At 37.5% G+C, this 21,598-nt stretch overlaps 1 protein-coding gene across 4 annotated transcripts in view; it reads left to right on the forward strand.

Moving 5' to 3' along the window:
- The window catches only part of LOC123761723 (ATP-binding cassette sub-family G member 1), a 148,273-nt gene that overhangs the window by 121,599 nt on the left and 5,076 nt on the right, over positions 1-21,598 (forward strand). For 3 of the 4 annotated variants that reach the window (XM_069330605.1, XM_045747861.2, XM_045747862.2), the window contains 10 exons: positions 11,274-11,404; positions 12,201-12,318; positions 14,360-14,549; positions 14,974-15,119; positions 15,844-16,082; positions 16,924-17,052; positions 17,261-17,481; positions 17,953-18,121; positions 18,274-18,374; positions 20,174-20,329. In XM_069330605.1, coding sequence (XP_069186706.1) covers positions 11,274-11,404; positions 12,201-12,318; positions 14,360-14,549; positions 14,974-15,119; positions 15,844-16,082; positions 16,924-17,052; positions 17,261-17,481; positions 17,953-18,121; positions 18,274-18,374; positions 20,174-20,329 — 1,600 coding nt within the window. Of the gene's footprint in view, positions 1-8,302; positions 8,865-11,273; positions 11,405-12,200; positions 12,319-14,359; positions 14,550-14,973; positions 15,120-15,843; positions 16,083-16,923; positions 17,053-17,260; positions 17,482-17,952; positions 18,122-18,273; positions 18,375-20,173; positions 20,330-21,598 lie in introns of those variants that run through there. The other variant, XM_045747859.2, reaches the window with a different exon arrangement.

Consider the following 21,598-nt stretch of genomic DNA (forward strand, 5'->3'; position numbering starts at 1 on the left):
GTTCTCGATTCACAGTCGGGGATCCCGGGTTTGATTACCGGCTGAGACAGAAATGGTTGAGCACGTTTCCTTTCACCTAATGCCTGTCTATCTAGCTTACACTGATAGACTTATACTGGCTATCCTAGGCGTCGTTGCGAGACTGTCTATCTTAGGCACTGGTGCGAATCTGTCTTTCCTAGGCGTCGTTATGCGTCTATCTGTTCTCGGAGTAAGTCGATACACCGGTCGCTTTTTCCTGTCGAGTCCTGAACAGGTCTGTACTCATGCCTCAAAGCGTACCTCCACACACCTCCGTAAATGCTTCACTAGCCAGGGTGCTGTTTCACAGTGTTGTGTTAGCTAGCATCACTCCTTTGGTTCGTAGTGTCTTATTTCAAGCTGTCTCACTCCTTAAAAAATGCAACGGTTTTGTTAATCCAGAGACGTGAGGAGCCCAAGTGACATTTTACCTATTGAGGTCTATACATACAAAACATCACTATTACGATGTTTTAATTTTATTAATATCTCTCATTTTTTTAATGGATTGTTCGATTCCGTAAAAAAAACTCGACATATTAAGTGAGCTGACGAGTGGAGAAGCACATGTCAGCCACATTAGGCTTCCCCGAAAGAACAAAAAAGTGGTCTGGAGTTTATCAAACACGTTTTTTAATGTTTCTTTCTAAAGATCAGCCTGTTGTCGTGCTGCGTTTGAAGCCCTGAAGCCCTGGGGTTTATCCTGACGTTTCACTCAAGGTGACTTGGTTCTTGGGGGGAGTTTTGTCAGGGTTACTTTTCCCTCCAATGATGGAGTGTCTTTCTAAATTGTCTGTGGCGCTGAGCAGTGTGGGCGGAGTGCGGGCGCGTGGTACTCAGAGCTAGGCTTGTCTTTGTATTGCGATGACTGGCATTTGTATGTACTAATTGTATCTTTCATGTTAGTGTTTGTAATTTAATGCAATCCCCGTTTCAAGATATATATATATATATATATATATGTAGAAGAGAGAGTGGGTAGTAAATATGGAAGTGGAAAGGGAGAAAGAGAAGAGTAGGACCTGTGTTAATCATAAGCTTCGGTTTCTATAGTACGCGAGAATAGACGCCGGCGGCCCCTGTACAGTTGACAGTGTCAGCTGTGTCACTTGATATATCGTGGATATTCTGCACCGCGAGACATACACGGGTATACACGCTGCCAGGTATACCCAGCTTGTCGTTGTATGTACACAGAGAGTTTATATTTATTAGTCTCAGGTATGTACAGGACTAAAGTACACATGCTGGTGGGTCAGTCAGTAAGGTCCTTAATAACCTTCCACAGGTTGATAGGCCTAAAATCCAATACCGCGCCACACTACAAGACAGAGAATGTATTCGGAATTAATTAAAGATATGTGATGCCTGCGTTTGACTCGAGAGTCTCGGAGTGTGAGGTTTACTTAGCATAATGGTAGTCTTGTCCTTGTATTGATACCTTAACGGTAGTCTTGTCCTTGGATTCAAAGCATATCACGTTCCCATGACATAACCCATCTAACTACCCCATACTTAGATGGGGTCAAAAACCACTCCTCATCCTCCATACAAAAGGGCTAACTGGGATACATTGACATAATATAAATGAGAATGACCTTTCATATGCATACAATGGAAAGACTGCCACTGTTATGGACAACCAGGTACACAAAATACAAACCCACGCAAAATTATACACATTCACCCCATCCATCATATCAAAACGTTTGTCTCCTTTGTTACAACAGGTTCATACGAAACACATACATCCGGGCACGTCTTATGAGACTTAACAACACTACACATCCACAGTCTAGATGATGACCACAACACACTTGAATTCCAAATCCTTATCCTGACCCCCTTCCAAGTGCTATATAGTCGTGACGGCTTGGTGCTTTACCCTGATAATCTCTCCCTCCCCAAGAGTATTAGAATTTTATTAAACAAATTAAATGGGAACAATCACACGCAATTTAAGCATATCACACTTAACAGTTGATACATAACTAACCTTGATGAAATCATTCACATTTACAAACACCCTTGGCAGCCTCTATTTCATCTACGACAGCTTCCAACCTTCTAGCAATAAACGATGATAAACAAACTGATAGCCTATCAACACATCTGGAACACCACATCAATTTCCATAATAATACACTCAGACAACTTAGAAACACACACACACACTTCTTCAACATAGTAAATGACCCACCACCACATCCTAGATAACCATGCTGTTCTCCTTTATCTCAAACTTCTGAGCACTCAAAAAACCGCCGAAATGTAAGTCTTCTGGGCATAGAGACCTAATTACACCCATTTGTCAGTGTACATTCAGGCAGTTGTAACGTGCAATACGACCATCAATGCAACAAAAGGCTTGGTAATATTGAAAAGCAGCTCCATTAGTGCTTTGCCTCTTGAGCCGCTGATCAGTAGACAAGCAGCTGGGTCAAACCTAACATTATCTCCCACAAAAATCAACGCCTCAAGCTATTTTTCTATACCCGCATCCCCGCTCACCCACTAACGGCATTTGCTGTATTTTTGCCTAATTCTAACCAATTCATGTTATTCTTGAGCTTTATCTTGGTCTTGTTATGCCTTACTTAAATTAAGCAGTTCAGTTTTGGTCACCATATTAGAACAAGTAAGGAGAAAGATGGCTGGGGGGGTAGAAATAGCCTAAGCTACTCTATCCCTTTGAGATGTATTTATTGCTTATCTCAATAAACATACTTGAACTTGAACTTGGAGAAAGATGTCGCTTTACTATGTAAAAAGAGAAATTAAGAAAGCCTGATTCACATACTCTAGAAAGGCGAAGAGTAACTGGTGACCTAATTAATATATCCAAATAAATAACATGACACAACAAAGGGGATATTAATTAGGTGTTAAATATATCATCACAAAGTTGAAAATGAAACAATAAATACTATATGAAATTGATACAAATTAATTAAATTTGACAAGTTTAGATTCATAAAAGACTTTGGTCTTCTCTTGGAATAGGGGGCGTTGTTTGGGAAGAGAGGTGTTGATTTATAAAACAAATTAGCAGGTAATATGAGATTGGATTACTGGGGTGTTTCAAGCATAGATTAGACATATGAGTTGGGTGGAAATAAACAGAAGCTGCCGCGCTTGGACCAATAGGCTTTCTGTAGTTTCCTTTATTATGTTCATAGCCATCGTCCAGCAAATCACAGATTCCCAATCACCCTCCAAGAGACCCTAACACCCTCCAACATATACCAACCACCCTGCAACACATCCCCAACCATCCTCCAGCAGCCTCCAATCACACTCCAGCAGCCCCCAGTCACCCTCCAATAGACCCCCAATACCCTCCAACAGACCTAAACACCCTCCAACCACCCTGCAACACACCCCCAACCACCCTCTCACAGATCCCAACATCCTCTTCAATCCCACCGCTGCCACCAATCACTCAGTCTCGGTCCTTCACTTGAGCACAGTAAAAGGATAGATGAAAGTTTTCACTGAGTTTGGAGAAAGTTGATGGAGAAATTCAAGTCACCGATGAAGACTTGTGGTGGATGAGTTACTGGAGGAAGTTTTGTGTGATGGATGAGTTAGTGGAGGACGTTCTGTGTGGTGGATGAGTTACTGGAGGAAGTTTGGTGTGGTGGATGAGTTACTGGAGGAAAATTCATTTGGTAAATGAGAACGTTTTGTAATTTAGTGGCTTTATTAAATATGCACTTTTATGTAATAAATAAGCAACCACTGTATCATGTTGTTTTGTATTTTAAACAAATAATAATAATAATTATTATTATTATTATTATTAGTATTATTATAGTTACTAGAGGTTTTGCGTGGAGGATGCGTATGGGACGGAGGGAAATATTAAGGGGTAGATTTAGAAACAAAAGAATTTGGTTAAAGTTGGAGTAAGAGAAAAAGACAGTGAGGGGTAGAGAGAAGAGGAAGACGGTAATATTATGGTGGAATGGTAATCACGAGGAAGAGAGAGAGGGAGGGAGGGACAAGAAGGTCATTCAGCGGACACAGCATCCAGGCAACACTCAAGAAAGTACCAATGTTCCTTCTCTTCACTCAAAAAAGTAACAATGTCGCCCCTTCATTCAAATTAGGAACATTGTAAACCCATCTTCCCCTCCCTTTATTTCCGTAGGTTCTGTTCCATTTATCTATTGTGATAATCCATATTTGCTTGGGGAAGGAAGCGATGTATTAAGGAAGGCTTAAACGCGAAATACATTATCAATTAATCAAAATATTTCGCGAATACAATATGCCGTACACGAGCCTTTTTGTACAGTCATCGATACTATTTATTCGGGTTGATTAAGGCTAAAGGCCTATCAACCAAGGGAGGGTTATACGCCCCCCCCCCCCCTCGTGTTTTATTCAGTCCGTATTCTTTGCTTATTATGCACGCCTGATTCTGATTTACCTGATTTTACCTGAGGGCCACTAACACTAGTGGCCTCGGCGAGGACAGGAAGCCGGTGACTTGTTGAAGGTTTATGATTTTGTTTTTCTCTTGAATAAATACATTTTAACATTATTAGAAGGAAAATTTGTTTTATTTGTTTCTAAGTTCATATTTTCCTTTTGGGTTTGCCATTATTTATTGAACTAAATTGCTTAGCTGAACAAGTACAGTATTTAATTATATTTTTTTATATAATTATGAATTCTAGAGAAAAATTATTGTTCGTTAAAATAGGAAATTTCCCCAACAATCTTTGAAAGAAAAAGCCTAATGGCGGTCGAGGAGACTGTTTTAATTCCTGGAATTAATTGGACTCACTGGTTTGAAGAATTTTAAGGCTTCAGAATTAGGAGGTTCGCTTAATAATATTTTCTCTTATCCTCTAATGTTTCTATATAGTAGTTTTCCTCTTGTTTTATACTGCTGTTATTAGTAGTACTGCTATCAGTATTACAGCGACGATCACTAACTACTACTGCTATCATTACTACTGTTATCAGTAATACTGTGATCAGTACTATTGCTATCATTACTACTGCTATCAGTAATACTGTGATCACTACTACTGTTATCATTACTACTGCTATCACTACTACTGCTATCAATACTACTTGCTATCCCTACTTGACTATTATCCCCTAGTCGTGCCTCTCATCCTCTCCGGCTGTCCCATCTGACTTCCAGGAAACTTTCTATTCTCACCACTTCCAGCCTTGAAAGTTATCCTGCCTGGGATAACTTTCCTTGTGTCCTATACTCCCTTGTCTGCTTTTGTGTGTGTCTTTTGTGTCTGCTTTACATAGGCTGGACATAGATCATAGATTTACATAGGCTCTACGGACATAGTACTGGTCGGGATATGCCTAAGTTAAAGGCTTTAAGAAATATCAGCATTTATTGAGACACCCCCCACCCCCCGCCCATGCAATTTTCATGGAGTCAGGTGTGAATTATTTGGTTTAGTTTCCATAGATTTTTTAATGGTCGTACTAATATATTTTCAGACCCAATAAGTTGTGTAAGTGGTTAATAATAAATTGTCTGAGAGAAAAGGGACAGGGGAAAAAGGGGAGGGGTGAGGAGGAAGGCCGAAGGGAATGAGGAGGAAGGGGGATGAGGAGGAATGGGTAGATGCGATGTAAATGGAGGGAAGAGGGGAAAGGGTGGAAAGAAGGGGAAGAGACCCGGGTGCAACCGGGTATGTATGTATGTATATATATATATATATATATATATATATATATATATATATATATATATATATATATATATATATATATGCCAGACGGGAAAGATGGCAGTGAGTATGGTGATGAGAAAGATGGGAGGGAAGAGAGGGAGGGGGAGAGAGACGAAAGTCATATCCTAGCTCCTTGTCATTATATCAGCTCCTTGTCATTATATCCCAGCTCCTTGTCATTATATCCCAGCTCTTTGTCATCATATTCTAGCTCTTCGGTATTATATGCCTTCTGGGTGCTATTTAGTCAAACTAGCATAGGGCTTTTTCCCTGATAATTACTTTTCTTCAGGAATATGTCTTCAGACATATATCACAGAACCTAACCCAATTAACCAATCCTATGTAAAAGACACATCGAACACTTTATGTAGCATACATAAATCTGTGTATCTATGTATTTACGTATGTAGCTTAGTCTAGCATTTTAAAAGCACTACAATCACCTTCTGTGGTTGATTGTTCAATAAATCCCTGAACTGTATGTTTAACAAATCTTTCACCCTGTCCACGGAGGACAGAAGAAAATGTATATATGCTGCTTAGCATTGTAAATGTGTTGCCACGTCTGTGGTAGAAAATAATAATAATAAAAAAAATCCTAATCGAACTTATGATAACCAAACCTAAGTAAATAATTATCAAAAGGTGCCAATTAAGCCGGGAAGACTATGTCATACGACATATAACCAAACCTAACCAAAATCTAAGAGTCTTAGATCGAGTGGGTTATTACTGTCTACATTTTCTCTTTTAATCGTGCAAATTATTTAAATCTAGTTTGCTCACCTGATGTGTAGTTTTTAAGCAAAACGAATGGCCGCTTTGCGTCTACAACACCATAAATTTCGTTGTGGATAGTCAACGAGATCAAAGTTTACCTTCCCATCACTTTTGGGTCTCCCCCCCCCCCGCAAAAAATCATCGTATACCATTCAAATGCACAGTATTATAAGCCAAGACGTATTCTAAAGTATGCACGTAGGCTGGCTGGTTGTTAATTAGTATGCAAATGTGAGTTAACCAGCAAGCATATATAAGCAGACATAATATCATTGACCCAATTTCGGGCTATTCATGCCCGTGCCACCTCTTGTGTGGTACTTAATCTTTATCAATCAATCAATCATTTTCCCAAGACTTTCCGAGCGGCCTTCCAACCACCTATTATAATCACAAATAACAAACTTCATAGTGGTGCGTTCTTATTTATATGTTAGTAAATTTAGGCAACAGTATTTTTTTTGTTTCTGGCGAATTAGATTGCATGATTTGTATTTTTGGTTGCTTGATGTTCGTATTCTGTAAACTGAAATGTTCGTTTTCTTGGTTGATTCTTGGTTGACACGTAAAATCCACACGGTTCGTTAAGAGTATTTAATGGTGTAAATTGTATTATTGGATTTGTTTACCGTAGCCTAGTTGTTTAAGAGCATCTAATTTACAATAACCTACTTTAATAAGTTATAATGATTATGCCTTTACAATAATTTTAAGAGGTTCCAGCACTACCCAACCTCCCTCATGGGAGGTGGGGGTAGTGATGACACGCAATCCTTCCTTTTTATGATGGGATTTAGGCCAGTGAACTCGGTTAGATTTTTTTTGTTACACGTGGGTAAACAAACAGATGATGCAGACTTCTGTTAGCAACCTGAGAGCTTATCCCATCCAATAGCCCACTATAAGCCTTAACCTCGAGTTTACATAGAATACGACCCGCCAATCGTTTAACAACCAGTACCCAATCACTGCTGGGTGAATATAGGCGTACAGTTAGTATTTTGTATATAGTTAGGCCTAGGATAGGTTAGGTTTTTTTATTATGTTTGCAGTTATATGTTTTGTAATACACGGGTGCAGCATTCAGATCACAACCCGTCCTCGACGCAAGTCAATTACATCCAGCGGTCAACCCCACAGACGCATTCAAAAATTTTACATGCTGTTCATTCAAAGCAGGAATTTTCTCTAATATTATAATATATTTGCATATTGTGCATATATAAGCATAGGTTAGGTTAGGTGTTTAGGTTCTGTTGACGATTATTTGTATTTGTAGTACGTGGATGAAACATTTACAGCGTTGTGGTTCGAACAAAATTAGTCAGAGAAGTACTTAAAAGTGTTCGGAAGTGTTCGAACGTCATCAGTTGTGAATCGTGTGTAAACCGTTTTTCATTCATAAACAGGGGGTTTGGCGGGTGCATGGAATTACTTTTGGGTCTTTGTTTGGAGGACGGGCTGTTCAGATAGGTACGATTCGAACACAGGAAGTGAAAGAAGCACTCTTCCAAAAAATGCCTGAACGTAATCAGTTATAGGTCATGCATAAAGTGTTTTTCATTCATAAACAAGTCGGTGGCAGTTGGATTAACGAACATTTGGCCTAACGTTTATAAAGACAGACTGATTTTAGGAAAATATCTTTTGAATTCCGAAGAACGGAAAATGCTTCGTTCGTTTTTCGTGAAAACCAAGGAACTAGGGGATTGGAAGTGGTTCATTTAGTGCCGACGCAATAATATTGAGGTGTCTTTACCGAGCTCCATCGAGTCAGTTGCTGGCTGACAGAGCATGGGCACTGCGTGTTGTGGAAAGAATTAAGTTCGGGGTTGCAGGTGTTGTGTGATACTGGCGAGATCGTGGTTTAAAGTGCAAAAGCACTTTAAATTAGTTAGCACCTGCTCGCTGTAAGCTAGAGAAAATGGCTTTTTGTAGTCTGTTTATTGCTTCAGATATGTCTTTAACGTCTAAAGAAGCAGCAAGATATCCAAGAGACCGAGGAGCTCTTGCTGTAGAACCAAAACCGGTATCTGACGAACTAGAGCAAGAAATTATACTTCTGGAGCCTTTAAAAGCGCCTGAAAATCATGATTTAGAATGCAGAGGAACTGAAGATGGAAGAAGAGATCTAGCTTTGCAGCTTCCAAGAACGTTGAAAGAACTAACACTTGAAGTTCTAGCTTTGGAGCCCTTGTCAGTCAATAAGGATGTAGGCGCTATAATTGTGGATCCCTTGTCGGCAGCGGAAGATGTGGCTTTAGATCCCCTGTCGGCAGTGGAAGATCAAGGCGTTTTGTATTTTCCAGTAGCGATGGCGTCTTTGAAAGTTATAACGACGGGGTTAGTGTTTTAACTTTTAAGGCTGAATTTGTTAGTTTTATTAAATTTGCCTACAGTATAAGCTTAAAGGAAATGTCGAAACTGCCTAGGAATGTTTAGGAAGGAATGTTTAGCAGTTTGTGCGCAACGTATTTTATTTGGGTCTTGTAACCGACCAATTTTTGGAAGATTGTTAGGAAGTTTAACATAGAGGCGGCTTGTTGGAATTTAGTTGTTCAAATCTAACTTGGTCACTAAGTTATGAGCTTGGGCAAGTGGCGTAACTTCGCCCTCAAATCGGCAATATTTTCTCCCTACACACCTTTTCCAATGGAACAAGTTGTCACTTGTTGACTTTGTATTAACAGGATACCAACGTATCTGCTAGAGCTGTTAATGATCAAAGATTATTAAACTTGATATTATGAAATTTCAAGTCGGTAGCTTAGCTGTTAACATGGCTGATCGCCGAAAAGCGTGGATTTGCGGTTATTCAATGGCATCACTTCAAACACGTCCTCAATAGATATTAAACATTAAAATGCTGTTTTAAATTTTCTGAAGTGAGGTGTAGGCTTGGCTTGACATTTTGGTGACTTGTTGGTTATGTTATCGGCTATATAGGAAAGTAATGTAGTTCCCCAATATAAATCACGTTAAACCCATCCATTAAGATGTTGTAATTGCAGTTTGCTAACCTCGTAGATGCATGGAGAGGCGGAAAGTTCCTTAACGTGGTAAAGAATAATCCTTAACCTACCGATGTTCGTCATAATTTATGAAACGACACGTTCGCCTCTTCACCGTACTTTTTATAATAAATCTTCAGATTCATGCATAACATCGCCTTGGATCTTGATGAACTTGCCGTCTTGCCCCTATAAACTGTAAACGGCAAAGGTTGTAGGCAAAACCATTCGACGCTAAAGGAAATTGCGCAGTTGTATACTTAGAGTATTAGACGTGTTCGCCTGGCACTTCAATAGAGTATTCGACGTGTTCTTTGAGTAATTTGTCTATACATTTGCCGGTAGATAGGACAGCGTTTTATTTGCAATCGTTTCTCCCTATACAAACGACTTAGAAATTTATTTAAATGTGCTGTGATTTTTTTGTTTAAACTAGGCGTACTATGTGCTGGCAAGATATATTTTGGTAATGGAGCGTTCAGAAATCTAGTAGGTTGCAATCAGGGTACAAAAATCTTAGGCTTTCTGATGGATCTTCAGGAAGATTTAAAAGATCTTGTGTAGACTATCATGTCTTGTTAATAATGCAGTCGTCCTGCGAATTTCAAGGCTTGCATTCATCCGTGCATTAACCCAACCTTGTCTTAAATTGTGGCAATATGGCGTACTGACAATCTTTATTTTTTTTTCAATAGGCCGTAAATAACACTTAGATCAGATTCTAGAAGGTATACCGAGGCTTGTTCATGTAGCCATGCGACTGTGTAGCCCTTGCTCTTGAATATTGCACATTATTGTTACTAATGATCCATTGTCTGTTATGTTTGTAACTTATACGATTTTGAGTAACATTATTAGATTATTTTGATGGTTTAAGTCTTGGTTACAGCAGTCGGATGGTAGAAATAGCATTATGATCAGTTGAGGAAAGGTTGCTAGCAGTCTGGTAGGAGGCTTGTAGCGTTGTGCGTGTGTCGAGTTGGAACTCTATTGCAGGTGCCGTGATTGATGAAGATTAAGCAGCCAAAGAGGTGGCACAGGCATGAATAGCCCGTAAGTGGTAGTGGTAGATATTTTGTTTAGTAAATGTATACCGTGTGCTGAGGTCGCATTTAATAATCGGGCTGCTATCGCGGGGGGAGGATAATGTTTGACAGTATGAGGGTGTCCAGCTGCAGGACTTTACCAGAAGTGGCAGTGTTGATGACTTCAGGGACTGAAAGATTCAGGGACTCTTAAAGCTCTTCTAAGGTCATTGGTTGCTTCACATTCCAGGAGATAATAAAGTAGTGGATTTCTGTGACTGGCAGAAGATGCATTCACTCTGTCTGGGTTCGCCAGTCTTTCAAATGCATCCGTAACAAGTGCTGTATTCTCGAGTTGTATTATATCGGTGTCCACCTGACCTTATGTTGGACATAAGTTGTTGCCTTAATTGGCAAATTTATAATTTGACCTGATAGGGAAACTCGCTGCTTACTTTTGGCTGGTCAAATTGATTAGTGTTAACGTAGGGAACATGTAGCGTAGTACTTAGATTCATTAATGATTACTGCATAAATTGCAGGTGGCATTAGTGATTACGGGGCTAGGTAGCAGACACATGATTTCTAATGTGGTATATTAAACAGATTAAATCGTTCACGGTGAAAGTAATTTAGTTTTACTGAAACGATGGGACATGTTGTAGTTTTATAAAATTTAAAAATTTTCATTTAAATTTGGGTTTTTTATTTTCCAGCAACGACTTGAGGAAGAAGGTGGTGAACGGGACTGGTGCGGGAGTGATCATGTCGCACCTGCCCAAGAGACCACCTGTGCACATAGAGTTCAGTGACCTCTCTTACTCGGTGTCGGAGGGCAGACATAGAGGCAAGTGTTCCGGTTCAAGTTAAAGTATGTTTGAGGCAAGAAATAAATCTCAAAGGGATAGAGTAGCTTAGGCTATTTCTACCCCCTTCCCCCCCCCCCTCCTTTTGTGTTCCGGTCTGAGGGATAGAGGCAGTCACCACGTGGCTTCTTATGAATGTGTGAAATATCAAATTTAATGGTGATCTTCTTTATCTGCTAGAACCTTAGCAAATCCAGTCAGGGTTAATAATTTGACACTAGGAGCTATGGTATGTTTAACAAAGTGACAAGAGGGGGGTGGGGGAGGTTAAAAATTTGACAGCGAATTATGGGTGAAATCTAGCGAAGAATTAAAGCTATAAACTGGTAAGCGGTACAGGCGGGTACGTTTATAATGTAATGTATTTGACAGCATGGTTAATGTAATAGTCGGTTAAATTTTAAGCGCTGTATGCGTATCAATATTTTATTCTTTTGGGCAACCTTAAAACCAACTTGTGCAACTGGAATGTCTGCCTTAGACTTTTTTTTTTTTTTTTTTTTTTTTACCTAAATTAATATTATGTTCAATTTAATGTACAAGACGGGTGTAAATTTAATGTTCACGCATTTAATTTATATTGTGAATAAAAATATTAATAATCTATAACATTAATAATGTAAATCCTTAAGCCTTAATTTGTGAGCTTGGCTCGGAATGTGGTAATTAAGGATTTTCTAGTTTAATAATGTCTTATTGGTATATTGTTAAAGAATGAATGTTCGGCTAATTAATTTCTTAATGCTTTAGTATAACCTGATTGTGCTTTTTCTCCAGGTTACAAGACCATTCTGAAGGGTGTAAGTGGGAAGTTCAAATCTGGTCGGCTGACGGCTATCATGGGTCCTTCTGGTGCGGGAAAGTCCACTCTTATGAATATTACTGCTGGATACAGGTATGCAGTTTTTCTGTATTATCCTGTACTACTTTAGTTTTGTTGAAACATTTTAGGGAAGATACTAATGTGTTTTGGAATGGCATTCCGGTAGGGTGTAGTGGCAAAGTTAGAATGCAAGTCAATCGTTTGTAAACGGCGGGAATTTTTTTTAAGTAAATGTATAATTACTATAACCTACCAGAGTACAGTTCTCTAATATATTAAATATCTTGTGGAATAAATCTTGTATAATTTAAAAAAAAAATTAATGCTCTCGTTTACAAATTAAGTCGAGGAAAATTTAATAAATTTGACAAGAGCTTAAAACGGTGAATGCATAAAAGACCACTATTGTATTGATTACGAAAAAAGTATTGAAATTTGCAGTTGAATTTCTCTGTAAAGTACATTACTGTAAGCATTGTAGTACAGTATATCATTTAAAGCTACCAATGTTGACATTTAAGCAAAGTTTAGTAATAAATTTTTCTGTGATACAGTACTTTGACTATTTAAATTTATTATGGTGCATAACTTAATGTGCTGTGAAATGTTAATATTTAAGCATATTTTAGACATGAAGTTTGATTTGAAGTTATTGGTTTTGTTGGAAAGTTGCCAACTTGTCATTTAAAGAGTTGCCAGAGTACATAATATTAATGGACCCATGCTTTAAAATGAATTATTGCAGAGTTAAGCATGTACTGCAGTAGGATTTTCTTCAAACTTTCAACAATTGAAATGCATTCTAGTTACTATACTAGGAGTATTATTCTCCTGAGATTGTCATTTTGGTACTTTATTGAATATCTCTAGCATGGCAGATAAATAGCTTGAAATTTTGCTTAAAAAATGACAAATTATAAAATTTTGTGCAGACCTCTTTATGAATTAGACTTCCTGTAAAAATGGTTAATTCTTTAAAAAGCAGTATGTAAAATACCATGGACGACAAAATCTTGTAGAAAAGATTTGGCAGAAGTAACTTAAGACTAGTACTGACTGAAGTAGGTATTTTACTCCTGTGGCATAAAATTGAAATATTTTGTCAATGTAATGTATTGGTGTCATGTTCACAACGTGAATTTTCCCTAGGGCCACTAACACTAGTGGCCTTGACAGTAACAAAGCTTTCAGCCTGTCAAAGGTCCCCCTCAATTGTCCTAATAATCTTTCCAGTTGGATTTAAAAATTTAAGTTTTGGTGTTTACTGCTTTGGCGGGTATGCAGTTCCATGGGTTTATAACCCTGTGGTGTAAAAAGCATCTTTTGTTCTCGGTCCTACATTGTGGCTTGAGCTTGAAACCATTTGCTCCTCGTTTGTTACATATGATCTTTTGAAGAAATTATCTTGATCATCAACGTCGAAGTTGTTCTGCATTTGAAGTTTCGATGAGATCCGCCCTGTCATGCCTGGTTTGGAGTGTGTCCCTCGACTATTCCTGATAGTTGACTTGGCTCTGAAATGATTTTATCCGGTGTTGGACTTCCTCCATAGCAGCTGTGTCTTTCTAAAGATGAGGTCTCCTTGCCTGGATGGAAGCATGAAACTTGGGGCACACCGAAGCTGTGTGCAATTGAATGACTACCTCTTTTTCCTTAAATACAAAGTATTTGATTATTCCTAGGTGTTTGCTTAGGTTTTTTTACGGTCTCCCATTTGTGCAACTTTTAGTGAATGATGGATTCTGACTAAAAGGTCCTTTTCGTCATCAATCTCCTGAAAGGTAATGCTGTTAATTTGATATTTGTAACGTAGATTGTTGTGCCCCACATGCAAGGTTTTGCATTTATTGATATTAAAAACCATTTGCCAGTCTTCTGACCTTTTGGACTTCATGTAGATCTTTGTAAGGCTTCAATATCTTTTTCAATTTCCACTTTAATGTAAATCTTAGTGTCTGCAAATTTGCAGACTACAGTGTACTACATTTTGGCTTCATTTTGAGCTTTCTTCTTATTGGTGTTGACACTTTGATGAAGCAAAGTGTGTAAAGTATGTGTTTTATGAAATTAAATTGTGCCAAAGGAGATGTTCAACAAAATTGACTAATTTCAGGATTAGTAATGTTGTTGGGACAATCACTGTTAATGGCAGAGAACGAAATCTGCGAAAGTTCCGCAAGATGTCTTGTTACATAATGCAAGATGATCACCTCCATCCACATCTCACTGTAATGGAGTCGATGAATGTTTCTGCCAACCTTAAACTGGGTGACAGAATGAAAAGACAGCAAAAGGAAGAAGTGGTAAGACTAATCATTTTTGTTCTAATTATCATTTCCTGCTTAAACTAATTAAATAAAACTTCATTAATAATTTGTAATTGGCAGAAGTCTCATACATGTACAGTACTTCAATAGAAGCTAGTTTCTTGAATGTATACTTTTATTGTAATTTGTATCTACTGTAACTTGAATTATTAATCTGGACTATTTTATTTTTTATTGTGGTTTAACTAGGAAATTTATTATAATCATCATAGCTTAGTTTAGTATACCCTTTAGTTGGTAATTAAAGAACTAAAGCAGATTGCTGTAGATGGCAAATGGTGTGAATTTGATTTGGTGTAACATTTTTAATGTGTATAAAATGCCCAATAAAAATGGTTGCAAATCTTGGACATAATTTTTAAGAATTGTACCTAAATCTTCATAGTATATATATTTTCAGATCAATGAAATACTGGAAACCCTGAGCTTAACAGAATGCAGAGATACAAGAGCAATTAATCTTTCCGGTGGCCAGCGCAAAAGGCTGTCCATTGCCCTGGAACTTGTTAACAACCCACCTGTTATGTTTTTTGATGAGCCAACGAGGTAAAGGTTGCTACATTTCATGGGGCAGAGACTGCCTTTAGTAACTGTCACTTAAAATTTGTTTCAAAGAAATTGAGTAATAATAATATAATGGGTTGGCGAGATTACATAAGACTAGGTATAGAGAATTTCTCAGATGTGCAATAGTGTTACTGTACATTCATAGATGTGATAATCATTCTGGAAATGTAAATATTAGTGTGGTAGAATAGATTGGGGCAGTAGACCTGAAGAAAACTAGTTATGAAAAAGCTGAAGAATGCACTTCATTTGAAGCTGCTTTTTCTAAAAAAGGCATAAGTGGGGAAAAGTTCTTTTTGGAAAACTTCAAATTATTAATACTTTTGGCAAGATTTTAAAGCTAGTCATTCACTATTAAAAAGAGATGTCTGTGTAGGAAGTTAATTCCATAAAGGGAAGATTTTAATTAAAAATTGGTAACTAATCACGAATGCATAAATTTAAAGACCAGTGTTTCTTGGGTTTCTACCTCATTGTAGATCAGACCTGCAGAGACAATAGATTAGTACATCTGATGTATCCTATGAAGGGGAGGGGGTTGTGGGAGAAATTATTTTGGCAGTACAGTATCTTGCTTTACTTTATAGTGTGACTTGTTTTGACACATGTGCTAGACATTTTGTATTGCTAAATTTCCCTTTACTTTTATCTTGTGTATCAATTTTTGAACAATGGCAATAACTAAAAATATTGCTCCTTTCAGTGGACTGGACAGTAGTAGCAGTTTTCAGTGTATCAACTTGTTGAAGACTTTAGCCCAAGGGGGCCGCACGATCATTTGCACCATCCATCAACCATCAGCTAAGCTGTTCGAGAAGTTCGACTATCTCTATGCATTGGCAGAAGGACAGTGCATCTACCGTGGAGCCATCCACGGGCTTATTCCATTCCTATCGGCAATGGGTCTAGAGTGCCCCTCCTATCACAACCCTGCAGATTTTTGTAAGTACAGGTTGTGAAATTCACTTCATTGGAAAAATTTATATGGGGGTATAATCTTTCTTCCAAAACTAGTGCTTCTATGCTCAAAACTGTTAAATTAGTACAGTACTGTAGTTCTGGTTGCAAACAAACATAATTTTTGACAAATAATGCCACAATTGTGTAATGTTTTGTATTTTAATTTGTTAAAAATTTTAATTACAAAAACCAAGTTTACTCTTATGGCACAGGCAATACTTTAATGTATATGCAACAAGTTTTGTTGGGCAAGATTTAAATACTCTCCTTCAATAGAAATTGTACAACACTTGCTGAAGTTATGGTAGGTTATTTTACATTTTTTAAATAAATGTATAGTGCCGGAAGCAAGAGCGCGGGAGAGGAAGTGTAGGTAGGTAAATTAGGATGCATGGGAGATACCAGAAGTACTTGAATTGGTAACCTATAACTCTTCTTAATAACTAGCTTAATGAGTAGGTTGGCTTTGTAATGTAATTACATGTGTAATTACAAAGTGTAGGTGTAAGATGAACTACACTCGTGGTGTCCAATCTTCCCAGTACTGTCATATAATGCTTTGACACTACTGATAGTTCTGGCCACTTCCACCTTGCTTGTTCAAATCATCTACCACTCTGTTTGCCAAAGTTAATTTTCTAATGTTTTTTCACCAGCTTTGTTTAGTTAGCTTAAATCTCTATTTTGTTCTAGGTCTTATCCTTTATCAATGTGGTACACTAAGCTTGTTGGGTAAGCTCTAGTTTAGAGGTATACTTTCTACAGAGTACAGTACCTATGTTTGTATAATTTTTTAATTAGAAAATTTTGGTTTTATTTTCAGTGATGGAGGTTGCAAGTGGAGAATATGGAGAATTTACCTACAAACTAACTACGGCCGTGAGATGTGGAAAGTGTGACAACCTCGGCCCAGACAACCATCTTGCAGTGAGGACCAAGCAGCATATTATTGGTTAGTTTGGTATTAAAACGCTTGCTTATACTAAAAATTGCAGCAAGACGATTTTTTTTCTTCTGTGAATGAATTGTGATGCTCAAAAATTTACTTTTCAAATTTCTCCACAAATGTTGTTCAACTTGAAATTTGTTCATATCCAGTTTTGTTTAGGCACTCTTCTTAATTTTCACCATTTCTAAATTTAAAATCTCATTTTCCTCAGGAGCCCGGGATGATGACGAGCATAGGGAGTCTGGTGGGGGTGGCAACCCACTGATTCAAACAAAAGGTGATGCACTAGTGAACATACCCCCAAATCAGCATTCTCTACTTGCCTCGGAAGACGAGAGTATTGACGATATTCCAAATTCTTTTCCAACATCTGGCTGGAAGCAGTTTGTCATACTATTCAAGCGAACATTCCTTTCAATAATAAGAGATGGAGTAAGTACAGTGCTACAGGTTTACTTTGGAGGACTCTAGATTATAATTTACTTTATTTTTTCTATATTTACATGGTTTATGGTGTAAACATTGTTGAAGAAAAGGAGCTTAAACCATTGCTTTTACCCCTTCCCCTGCCTCCCCTCAGAATGTAATTGGGAAGGTTATTTTTCTTTAAACTTCTTGCAAAATTATTGCTCTATTTTTACTGGGTTATTAATACTTGAGCAAGTGTCTAGTATTTGTACAACCTTGAAAGTATTGTCCATTTCAAATTTACTAGATGGCAAGCTTAACATTTCCATTTCTTTTGTTTTAGTTCATTACTAGAGTAATTTGGAATTTTCAGCAGCTTTTCTGATGCAACAAATTTTGTAAAATTTAATGATTTTTCATGGTAGTGCTGTGATTGATCATGTAGTCATGGTAAAGGCTTTTGTAACACATTCCTGATGGTTTTGGCTCTTTCAGATGCTGACAAAGATGCGCATCTGCTCTCACACGCTGATTGGTTTGCTAATAGGTCTACTCTACTATAATATTGGAAATGAAGCGAGCAAAGTGTTCAACAACTCCGGGTGTTTGTTCTTCTGCATGTTATTTCTCATGTTTACTGCTATGATGCCCACTATTCTTACATGTAAGTAATTGGTTTGAATATTTTAATAAGTTGTCCTCGGCCCTATTTCCTTCTTTATGAAGGTTTGTTATAAATGTACATTAGATACTGTATATAACTTTTGCTTGCTAATAAAATTGCCTACATTCTCAGAACTTTCACTTCTCTTGCAGTCCCTCTAGAGATGAATGTGTTCATCAGAGAACATCTCAACTACTGGTACTCACTAAAGTCATACTACTTAGCAAAAACCATGGCTGACATGCCTTTCCAGGTAATGCTTTAAGTGATTTTCTAACCTAGAATTATAGTTTAGAGCTTTCTATTGGAGGTGGTATTAATTATGCAGGATATACCTGCAGCTAGATTGTGTAAAAAATTTGGTACTATTAACTAATACAATTAAAGCAAATTTAGGATACTAAAATTGTAGCAGGGAAGAATCTGTAATTTATACAGTTCAGTACTGTATATAAATTATAACCAAATGTGTCATTTTAATGTTAATGTCTTCCTTTAAAGTATTGTAGTTACTGTATAAATGAATGTCCTATGACTTAAACTGATTTTACTGTGCGTTCTGAATACGCCCAGATTAAACCTAACGATTTTATATTTTGATTAATTTAGCAAATTAAGCAGCCCATCCTTTTTTTTTTTTTTTATCTATAGGATTAGGACCATAGTACAGTACATACAAATGTACAATGCAATTAGAAAATAGAAATCTGAAGTAATGAATTTGGACAAACCAGAAAATGACTTTCTACTTGGTACAAACACAAACTAAAATAAACCTAACCTTCCTTGGCCTAATACACTATCCATGGCTTAATATAACGTGTGTGCTATACTAGGCCTGGGAATATTTAAATTTGTTTTAGCTTAACTTTCAGAGTACCAAAAAGATGAAGAGTATGAAGTTTTACTAGCTAATTTCTTAGTATGTCAATGTTTGTACTATGGTGCAGTTACAAAAGTACTATCTAAACGGAAGGATGGGTTGAATTAAGAACTGCCAGTTTTAACAAGTGAAGTGCACCAACAGTTTTCCCAATTTTTAATATTGCAGTAATGAGAAAATCGGTAAGTCATGAGGATGATTTAAACCTGCACACTTGGTACTCCCAAGCACATGCCCTAGACCACTGTGCCACATGGTCAAAAGCAATGCAATGTGGGATCCTGTGCTTTTGACCATTTTGTGGTGTAGTGGTCTAGGGTTTTGTGCTTGAGAGTACAAAGTGTGCAGGTTCGAATCCTTTTCGTGGCTCTTGCTGATAAACAAAATGTACTGATGAGGAGGAAATGATTTAATTGCGCATTGCAGTAATGTCAATTACAATATAATCATTGACAATGAATTATAATTGAAATATTTTCATGTACTGCTGCAATATGGTTGTCAATCATTATAACCAACCAGCTTACCTGTTCAGAATAGTTTACCTAGGCTTGGTTATCCCCAATCTAGTTAAAACTATATAGCTAAATTTAGAAAAAATTTAGATTAGGCAGCAGAGATGTTGGTGATCCATCAGAGATGGTGATCCATAACAACTGAAGATAGCACATTATGTCCAGTGTGATTAGACTAAAGCCTAACTATTTAAGAATAATAGTGTCGCTCTTTGCCACAGTAGAGGTTGATTGTAGTTACTAAAGTTGGCTAATCAAATGCACTGCAATCCCACAGCTGGCTTGCTTCTCCCATATGCAGCTACAATGCTTTGGTTTTCCTGGTACATGTTCTTTGGTGTTGGGCATAACCAGTGAAACTAAACTGATCCAAAGATAGTCAAATTATATTTGTAGAAAGCTTTAAATCTGTTGCCTAAAATATGAAGATAGAGATTGAATAGAGAATATCTTGGATCGTTGTACATAATTGTAATTAGCTAGTTTGTCACCTTTTTGTAAGTTTATGGAACTATTTTTATGTACTACAGGTGTTTGACAAAGTTTTTAAGAAAGTAATAATCCCAACTTAAAATGGCTTGTGCTTCAATTTTTAGTTGCATTACCACACTAATCTTAATGTTAGAGATTTATATTAAGCTTCTTTATTTACAGGTAATATATCCACTGCTTTATGTTCTTCTGGTGTATTTCCTAACGGATCAGCCACTGGAAGCTCATAGATTCTTCATGTTTACGACAATGTGCATCATGACATCGCTTGTGGCGCAGAGTCTTGGCTTGGCTATAGGTGCCTGCATGAACATACAGGTGAGACATTGCAATGAAATGTAATTAATGTACATGCATATTATCTAATACAGATTTACCATTGTTACAGGACAAAAGCATATTGTATTAGGCTTTTTCCCAGTCAGCCAAAGGTGATGCTCTGCAGCCATTCGTCTAGTTCAGTTGCATGCAGTGCTGTTAGTCTAGTTAAATGTGCATAGTTTTTTACCAAGGCAAATAAATGCTGTATACTGGGGCCCTTTACTCTGGATCATAATTACATACCTTGACCGGATTGATACGTGACCAGTGGTTTCATTTCATACACAAGACTTGCAGAGTATTTCTAGCCACCTTACACTTGTTTGCTGGCACTATCTTAATTCTCTTAACTCTAAATGTGAAGGGAGAGAGGGAGGCACAGGCAATAATTGCCCATGCTTCCCTTCACAATTTATTTGATTATGGTCCAGGATGGAATGAAATGTTCTCATCTTCTGGCATGTGGTTTGGTTAGCAAAAAAGACTAGCAGTGTGCAGTATGTGGATGCTAAAGTAAATTTTACATGGGGGGGGGGGGGGCAGGCCGAACCTCCTCATAAAAAAGTATCAGACCACATTATAAAATTTGCAGACGACAAAAAATTATGTTAAAGTAGAAAATGTAAAGACCATCAAGTGTCTTAATTCTAAAAATTATTAGGGAACGATGGCAAATGCTTTGTAAAACACAAAAAATAAAGGCCTTGTATGTGGGGCATACAGTGAACATCACAACTACAAAATAAATGCCATTACTTTGCAGCCGATTGATGGAATAAAATTGAGTTGGAATCTGCCAATTGAGTCTCGACCATTATTAAACTGTACAAATCTCTGTGCCCCCATTCGGAGTAGTGTATGAAAGTGTGGGGACTTCATCTTCAGGAAGACATGTTGTTTTTGGAGAAAGTTAAACACTGGGCAACAAACTTCCCTGAACAAAGTACTCTTGTACCAGGAATGGTTGAAGGTCTAAAGAGATACTACAAACTACCCCGTACACGCAAACAGTGCTGGTCTCGTTGGAACAATTTGAAAGATATTGATCCTGACCATTTATTTAAAAGGTAAAATGTAGAGCATACAAGGAGCAACAGCTTGAAGCTAAAGCCAAAATGTAGGCTGGAGATGCTCTTTCACACACATAGGGTTATGAACCACGGAGCTGCCAAAGCCTAAAAATGCTGCTGCTGCTGCTAGCTTGCTGTCCTAAAGACCCCTAGAGATGGTGACCTTTTGGGTAAATTCAGGAATCGCAAGACTACT

The sequence above is a fragment of the Procambarus clarkii genome, chromosome 24, assembly GCF_040958095.1.
Source record: "Procambarus clarkii isolate CNS0578487 chromosome 24, FALCON_Pclarkii_2.0, whole genome shotgun sequence".
Classification (NCBI taxonomy): domain Eukaryota; kingdom Metazoa; phylum Arthropoda; class Malacostraca; order Decapoda; family Cambaridae; genus Procambarus; species Procambarus clarkii.